At 38.2% G+C, this 9,296-nt stretch overlaps 1 protein-coding gene across 1 annotated transcript; it reads left to right on the plus strand.

The window, feature by feature from the left end:
• Positions 1-576: 576 nt before the first annotated feature.
• Positions 577-2,040, plus strand: LOC104460285 (solute carrier family 25 member 36-like). Its single transcript, XM_010086300.1, has 2 exons — positions 577-862; positions 1,603-2,040. The coding sequence occupies exons 1-2, from the start codon at positions 592-594 to the stop codon at positions 1,794-1,796; spliced, it is 465 nt and encodes a 154-aa protein (XP_010084602.1). The 5' UTR covers positions 577-591; the 3' UTR covers positions 1,797-2,040.
• The last annotated feature ends 7,256 nt before the right edge of the window (positions 2,041-9,296 follow it).

A 9,296-nucleotide genomic window follows, 5' to 3' on the forward strand; every position in this document is an offset into this window, starting at 1 on the left:
GCACTTTCCTTGACATCAGCAGTGCCTTAGTTGAATCAAATAATAGCTTCCTGTGTTATGTTGGTATGTTCCCTTTGGCTATCCTAGTTGTTTCCTGGTAGCTGTGATGATGTGAGGCCTGCTGTTCAAACTCGCAGACACTGTAATTGCAATGCTATGGAGCTGTTAATTTGAGGCAAAATTTAGGGGAAATCCACTCTCAGAAGAAAATGGTCTTTTTTTCATGAATCACTGACACTGAGAGTTTATTTGGGAGTCTGTTCTCAAGCAATTTAGTCCTTTATTCTGTGAGACTTGGAGTCCTAGAGCTGTTTAATTTGTCTATGTGATACATTTCCTTTAGTCACCATGTGAAGTTTGGCTTGGGTTCAGTGTAATGCTTTACCTGTGTTAGTGCTGAAAGCCTTTGAGACTTCAGGTTCTGCGTTTTCTTAAATGTATCTGAATTAGAGCCACCCAGCATGAGTGGGAGATATTTCCTAAGTCTTCTTGTCACTCAGGCAAAACTGTTTAATTATTTCCCAGTCTCAGGTTGCACCAGCTTGATATCTGTCTTGCTCTCTCCTTTTTAGGAATCGTGGAGAAAAGCGAATGAGTGCTTTTGAATGTGTCCGAAAAGTTTATCGATCAGATGGTATTAAAGGCTTTTACAGAGGAATGTCAGCATCCTATGCAGGCATATCTGAGACTGTTATTCATTTTGTTATTTATGAGAGTATTAAGAGAAGACTACTGGAATATAAGACTTCTTCTGCCATGGACAATGAGGGTGAATCGGCAAAAGAAGCTTCAGACTTTGCTGGAATGATGATGGCTGCTGCCACTTCTAAAACTTGTGCAACATCAATAGCATATCCCCATGGTAAGTGGGGCATGTACAGCTGAGAGCCTGAATCACAGTGATCAAAGGGAGGCTTTTCAGTGATAGTTGTAGCAGACTTTGGCTCACTTGCTCAAGAACTGTTTCTTTGTATAAAGCTTTTCATGACAGATTCAGTGAGTCAACGTGAGTATAGTATTCAGAAATTAAAGTATATTTAAGTGGCTATCTAGCATGGCCTCTTTCTAGGCAATGTTTATTTTTTCCAAAGGATTTGCCAGGGTATGGCCCAAAGTACTTGAGGCAAGGTACTTTTCACGTGAAATCTCTCTGTATACTCAGCAATTTCACATAATTTGCTAGCAAGTTCTTATCCCCCTTGTAGGAAAACAGGCTGTCTAGTTTGGCTTTCAGTTGCACTTAATTTTTCTGCAAGGTAGTTGTGTATACATTAAGTGTATTAATAGATTATTTCATTAGTGGCAACTTCTGAGCTGAAACATTAGCCCAAACAACAGCTGTCTTCTAGATTTCAACTAAGCAAATGAACTTTCTTGCTTAGATATGTAATACTGCCAAAAATTGAATTTGTTTTCTTCTTACACATACTTGGTTTGCTTCTCTTCTCTGTTTGTCTTCCTCCTCCTTTTTTAAAGAGTTCTTCTGAGATTGAGAACATGGTGAGGGGGAAAGGTTGCCTTTTAATGTAAAATCACCAATTGATTTCTGGGAAAGGTAATGAAAAGCGGTGAACGTAACCACATGTGGTTTTCTTTGTACAGAGGTTGTACGAACAAGACTAAGAGAAGAGGGAACAAAATACAGATCTTTCTTCCAGACACTGTCTTTGCTTGTGCGAGAAGAAGGGTATGGCTCCCTCTACCGAGGTTTAACTACGCATCTGGTCAGACAGATTCCAAACACGGCTATCATGATGTCAACCTATGAAGTGGTAGTCTACTTGCTCAATGGATAGCAGCGTGACAAGGCTTCGTAGAAGAAACTGAAAGATGGAAAGACTGGAGTGGACCACTGAATGTCAGTGCCAGTGTGGTGGGCAAAAGGAAAGTTTTATCAGGAACACGCAGCTATGGACAAAACACAAGGTTGATTGTGGGCAACTATGAATAATTTTGTTGCCTTATTGTATGGTCTCTTGGCAATGTGACAAATGGGAGCTGCCCCTTAGGGAATGCCTTTATACATCTCTTAATTCAAAATTGTTCCTTTCTATTCATTTGTTAGTCTAGACAAGGTCATTCAGTCATCTTCAGAGACCTGATGGGTGAGGGAGGGGGCATAAAATATACTGTTGGGCAGCCATATTCACTTCCCTTAGTAATTGCTCTCAATTACAGCCTTTTTATTCTATTTTACTGCACAGTAACCTGTTGGAAGAATGGGGAAGACAGTACTTTCATACCTTCCCGTACCTGAAACTTCCATTCAGTTGCTCTGAAGATTCATAGAGACTGAGGTAGTAGTCAGTGTGTAAGTTTTCCATGTTGCTACCTCAAGACAAAATATGGTGCAGGGACCCAGAACAGTTATTTCTTCACTATGAAAGGTGATACTTGTTTTTTCCTTTGCAGTTTGAGCAGTGTTTTAGGTTAGTGAAAGGATCTGATTGTTAAACTCTTCAGGTTATCAGTCTCTCAGTGTTGATGTATGTGGAGTTCTAGTTTTGCTGCATCATCCTTTTTTTTTTTTTTTCTGGAGCTTTCCTTCCTTAAGCAAGAGAGACCTATGAAACATTGTCCTGTATTTTGCTTGCCAACCTGTCAGGTCACTCACATAGCTAAGGAAGAATGTGCTGAATACTACTTCGTAGCCTTTTTAAAGTTTATTAATGGGATTAGAAGTCTCAGCTTACCATTTGTGAAGACAGGATTCACTCAAGTTTCTTGCTCCCTAAGAACAAGCTGTATTACCCCAAAATGTCTGACAAAGGCTGACTTGGAGTACCAGTATCTGTATGGGAGTACAAGGGGGAGAACACATCACCATGGCTAAGGCAACCGCAAAGCAGAAAACAGCTAGCTGAAGTTCTGATACATCTTTTCAGTGCAGACAGCCTCTGTACAGAATGGTGGAGAACATTGTAATGGAGATTTTTGTCTAAGCTTAATTGCTGTACCCCTTCTTCCAACTTAAGCCTGTATGCGGAACTGCAGCTGACAGTATAACCTTGTCCTCCAAATTGTCTGTGTTCAGGCATTGTTTTTTATTGTTCTATAAGCCAATTGCAAAACAATGTGTTGCATTTAGCAGCGAGGCTTAGCTAGTTTATTCTGTCGTAATTTACAGGGTTTTCCAAAACCATACAGTTGGAGTGTCAAAATCAGAAGTTTTAATGTTCCAGGAATTTGTACAACTTTCCAAACAGAAATGTTGTATCTGAACCTTGAGTACTTCTCAGTCTGCATCCATGATCCTTATGAGGAAGATGTTAATTATACATTTGGGGCAATAGCTTTCTACATATACATGCTGCTACACTGGTGTGGATGGAACTGTGCTATCAACTCTTCCAGTGTGGTACTTACGTACACTGAAACTGTGCGTTGTGTGCAATGGCTTTATTTTATGAATGACTTCTTATGCACTTTGCAGCCTTCTTATGGCTTGTGACTTTTCTTCCTCTTATTGGTTATCTGTAGTCAAACTGTGTTCAAAACATGCAGTTTGGTTTTAAACCAAGCATGTGGTTTTATTTCTGTGTTAGCTGTGTAGGATAAAGCATTTTATGCCATAAATCCATATGATCTCTGTTGCAGTAGTTCTGTAGGCTGTATGGAAAAGCTCAAAGCTTACAGAGCAGTAAGTCTGAGTTTTTTCTCATTTGTTTTCCTTTATTTTGATATTTTTCATATTCTCCACACAGTGTCAAAGTATTGGAATACTTCATGTAATTCTCTGTAGTGCCATCTATAGTACATACAGCAACCTTGCAGTGGAGGCTTAGCTGTATTGACTTTCTTCTCCTTGGAAAATCTTATCTCTCCTTTTTAAAGACATGGTCTGTGATGTGACTAAAGGTGAACTTGATTGGTTTCAAGAATTAAGGGGAGTGCATAAATGTATGTTCTAAAGTGGGGTTTGTTTTCTACTGATCTCCTTAAGAAAAGACCGGAGTATTCATGACTCTGACCTAAATCTTGCTGGGATGCCATTGTTCAGATAACTAAGTGCAGGAGTAGACTCACTGTAATTTTTGTTCTGTAGAAAGTGAATTACTCTTCAGGCTGTCTAGATTATTCAGTCATACCCAAAACTTAAATTGGCAAATACAATATTCAGCTTTGGAGTTCGTGACTACAACTAACACTTGGATGAGGCTAGGCTTCATGAGAGTTACTTTCCTCTGTTTATTGGATACATTCTCCCTTGGTTACATGGTCATCTCCCATTAATTGACTGCTAGCACCTGAATGTCTGGGTGAAAACAGACCCCCTGGAGTTGAGTAGAAAAATGTTAAAAAGGGCAATTCAATGTGGGAGACAACAGCTAAAAACAGACAATCAGGTTATTATTCCACCTTTTTACTGGGTGTTTAAACAATGTTTTAAACTTCAGGGGTGATCTTCTTTTTGGCTTGCTTTACAAATCAAAACATAAACCCAAAGTTTCTTGTGATTTTTTTTTTTTAATTTCTAAACTACCAGTATGTACAAGGTTACGTCTGACATACTTCCCAAAGATCTTTATGTAGGTTTTTTGATATTTATTATAAAAACTCAAAGGGAATATGAAGATGCTACATCAGTGATATCCTTAACTACAGAACTAAAAGGAGTGCATTTAAACTTTCTTGTAACTTAGATGGTCATTTTGGTTTGTATTTGACTGTAGTGTATTTATGTCACATTTTCCTGTGTTCGTGGCAAAGATCTTGAATGTCTGAAAAACGCTCAGTAATTAATTACTTTCCTCATATTTCCCTAGCCTAAAAGCTATTGCAAGCTGTTGATCTTGACTCGGCAAAGAGTTAGGTTTGGGAAACACTGAGACTGCAGTTTGCTGAACCAGTCGGAAGATGGCTCTGGAGCACGCAGTGATGGGGGGAAAGGGCTCCTCTGCCAGGGCCTGGCGCTCTCGGGGTGGTCACCGAGTGTCTGTGGCATACTGGGGGGACATGGCCTGAGTTGGGAAAGCCATAAAAAAAATTTCAGTAACTGCAGTCCCATTTCACAGCCCCCCCATTACCCGTTTGGTCCCTGTAGTGCTGTGTGAAAACAGGCAAGTTGTGAGTTGCAGAGAGCTGAGCCCAGCCTTCAGCTGACTGATAGATCTGCTCTTCTGTCTGAATTTCTGATCTGCTAGTTAATCTAGTTGTTTTAAGTAGGTTTACACTAGGGATTTATGGAGATTTTTTGTTATTTCAGTTGTAACTGAAACATCAGCCTGTCCAATTATACATTGACATTGCACCTGTCTATTCCCTGTTTACATAATGCACTCCATGCATTTCCTTTCTGATTGAGATGTTTGTTAATGACAGTTTCTGCTATTCTGTTTTTGTTCTTGTAATGACATTTGTAACATTCCTTGGACTGTAGTGATTTAAAAGAATGCTTCCAGAGACAAAAGATTGCAGAGCCTTTACAAATGTTGCTTCCTGTTTAAACTATTTAAATTTGGAAAACAAGCTGAACACTGAAGTGTGCCTAGGTAAATGTACTTTTTTTTTCAACTTTGTCTGTTAAGACTCAGTTATAAGTTTTTGGCTCTTCTGTTTAAGAGTCTGCCTACCCTGCATATGTGAACGTAATTATGCCATCAGAGTCATAGCTAAACACTCAGATGACAGTTTGAGAATACTTCAGTGGTCATGTGAGGTTTGCTATTATTCTCCTGTACATGTAGCTGGCTGTGAACTGTGTGCATTTACTCTGTATTTATAAAGTTCACTTTTTTGTTTGGATTGCTTTAAACTTCAGAGCAAATTAAAATGATGTGCTTCTATTCAAATGTTGTCTTCTGTGCTAAACTGTACACTATTTTTAACCTTTTAATTTTTTTTGTTGATATATGCCAGTGCCTGGTTAGTTGTGATTAAAAATAAGCAATTAATTAGGAGGTCCCAGTGAATTGTTTTATCTTGTACCACTTTTTAGTAGCTGAAAATAATGTATCTGTATTGTACCTGTAATATGTTCTTTTTGGAGGGTTTAATGGATGACATAAGCTAGTTGGATGTGTTCTTGCAGTTGGATTTGAATACTAAGTGTTACTGTCTGTCAGCTGAGATTCATTGATTACAAAACTCATGTCCGTTTAAAATGCCAGCTAGCACAAGCCACTGCTGAGAAAAATGAAGTAATACAGTAATGCCTTAATATGTTCAGACTTAGTTGCATGTGCAGTTATAACCAAGTCCTTGAATCTGAACCATTGTTACATATAATTTCTCTTAAAAGTAAGTGTTTGACCTGAAGGCTGTCCTCGGAACTTCCTCAGAAATCATTCTGCAAATATATATGCAGGTTTTGTTTGATGACTGTGTGCTGCATTTTTTTTCTGCTCAGTGGGTGTTCTGGAACTGAATCTCTTGCAGCCTTTGATATGGAACCAGGCTTGATGTCTGGTTTTATTATTTCAACTATTCAGAACCGTTTCAAAATTTGATTAAAACGACATATCTGTGGTAACTTTCTTTTCTTTTAGTAGGTATTAATGTGAATTGTCCTACCTTGCTCTGCTTCCGAGACTTTCTAGCTTCCAGGTCAGCTAGATTTAGAGGTGATCAGTCTTCTGGAATCAGTACAGGCAAGCAATGTGCTTATCCCTGACATGTCTGAAATTATGCCTAAGTTGCATAATTGTAATTGTCTGTAATTGTCTTTAACTCTCTGAAAGAGGTAGGTTAGCAGGGCAGACCTTAGGTTAAGTGTTTCGGGATGTTCTAACATTCATGCTGCTTTACAACCCCCACTTGCCTTGGCCAAAAAAGCATATATATAAATTGAAGGTAAATTTAAAGTCCTAATTGAATTACAGCTTGGCATTAATGCAGTAGTATAGTCTGCTATAGATGCAACCTAAAAAGCGTGTGAGGTTTAACAATAATATCTTTCAGAAAAGAAAGCCTTTGAATTTGATAATATACTTAACACTAAAATAAAAAGGTACTTCTGAAGACAAATACTCTTATCTTCTGTTACTAGCCAGTGTGCCTTGTGCTGACTGAGAACATCATTATCTTCTTGCACAGCTTCTGTCAAAGGCAGGAAATGCCAGGACAGGAATCTAGTTCTTGTGAGCAAATTGGTATATTGAACTGTGGAAGATATATTGGAGAGGAGGAGCTTCTGTTTGTGTAGATGGAATGTTTCAAGGGATGATCTTAAGACTGGTTTCTCTAATGGAGAGATACTTGTTAATAATAGAATTGTTTGAAGTTAACTAGAAGCTTTCAAAGTCAAGCTCCAGATGGTCAAACTTACTGCTAATGCTGGGTAGATGTCTACCCAGGGGAGTGTTTCCTCCCTTAACTGTGGCTGCTTAGAAGTTGGCAGCTTTTCCTAATCCTGCTCCTGCAGCAGACACTTGGGACGGGACTGAGGGTGTAAATGCTGAAACTGTCTGGAGTGTAAACAAAACTCAAAGCGGTCTTTTCTGAGACTGGATCATCCATCCAAAATTCTGAAAACAGGTATGCAGTTTGCGAGTGTGGCAGAAAATAGTTTAAGGGTTCTATTAATTAAGGACTGTTACTGTATAATTGGAGTAGATAATGTAGAACCAGTATTTAAAAGAGAAAACAAGTGAGGAAACTACAGGCTCTTGTCTGTAACAAGCAGAGCTCTAACTATATCCTTATTCTGCAGTGTTTGTTATAGACATAAAGGTAACTGGACAGTAAGCAAAAATTGATGATGTTAAAATAAGCTGATGATTATTTGTAATCATCTGTATTTTAGATGCAGTAAATGCAGGAGATCCTGTCCGTATAGGTTTTTTTGTGGAACTGTCTGATGTGAAGCCACAAAGGAACTGTAAATTACTCCAACATGAGTAAGATCTTAACTAAAGAGAAGATGTTTTGTAGTGGGAACTGTTGGATTGATGGTGAATGCTACAAGTACTTGATGATCTCTGAAGAAGACTTCTGCAAGAACTGGTCTTGAATTGTATTTAGTATGTCTTATCATTCATTCTAGCAGAAAGATGGGTTACATTAGCGTCATTTGTGCATGATCAATTTGAAACAATTTGTACTCAAAACTTGTGTCCTGCAATTAAAAAAAAAGATTGCTTTGACCAGCAAAGTAAGATTTAAGTGCAAAATGCATATTCAGTCACTTACAAAATACTAATGAGAACTGTTGCTATAGACCAAGAGTGTCACTTCCTCAGTCGGAGAGAAAAGACTTCAGGTATAGTCTGCTCAACAATGATCATTGTTACTTGCTTATTTAAAAAAAAAAAATAAAAAAAAACAAATCCAGGCTGCTAAAGGGAAGCATGAACACCACTGTATGTACAGATCTTGGGCTGACCTAACTTGGGGCACACACACAGCTCTGGTTCATCACAGCTATAAAAAAGAAGAGGTTATAAATGATCAGGGAGGAAGTCTATGAATCCTATCTGAACATAGAACTGTAGCTTCACCTGATAGAATCTGGAAAGGGATATGGTGGTTTTACATAAGAAAAAACTCAAAAGGAGAAGTACTATGGATGAAGTACTAAGTTGCAAGACCTGCTGCTACAAAATGAAGAACTATTTTCTGGCTGTTACTATATCTAGCCTGGGATCTAGTGACCTGCAACAGCAAAATGATCTCTTCTGTGTGTTTAATAGGAATTAGGTACTCTGTCTGTGATGAAGTTAATCACCCTGTGCTTGTGGGGTGCATGTGGCTTGTTTCAGGAGGATTTACAGAAAAGATGAACTAGGGCTCATCCTATTTTTCTCCTCTCTCGTTCTCCCTTAGAATCAGCCGATCCCAAGAACTTGTCTTTCCAGTATTCCTCTTCATATATCTATCTTTAAGCAGTTTACCACTTTAACTGAACAACATTGTATATTTTGTTGCTGATCTGAATTTTTCCTGGTGTTATACCACATATTGTTTTTCTGAAAGTGTTAGATTTTTCTCAGTGTCTGAGGAATTACACTGCTGTATGCTAAGATGTTAGGAAAGAATACATTGTTTTCTCATGGGGCATGCAAGGAGTCAAGGAGATTCCTGGTGTAAATCTACTTCAGTTGGCCTAAACCGGGGCTGAAATTTGCAAATTCTTGTACTAATATGAGTAATTTTATCCTTGTTTGTTACTTTGTTCCTGCTACATCTAGATGTTTAGGTTCCTGGTCCCTATTACAGTTTAGTGAGTTCATACAGTATGTTCCAAACTAATCAGTCAAATACTAGTCTGTCTACTTTTGTTTCTCTTAATATTATGATTATGGATATATATGTATTATAGGATAAATTACTGATTATGAACATATTGTGGATTATAG

The sequence above is a fragment of the Pterocles gutturalis genome, unplaced genomic scaffold, assembly GCF_000699245.1.
Source record: "Pterocles gutturalis isolate BGI_N339 unplaced genomic scaffold, ASM69924v1 scaffold52751, whole genome shotgun sequence".
NCBI classification, from domain to species: domain Eukaryota; kingdom Metazoa; phylum Chordata; class Aves; order Pterocliformes; family Pteroclidae; genus Pterocles; species Pterocles gutturalis.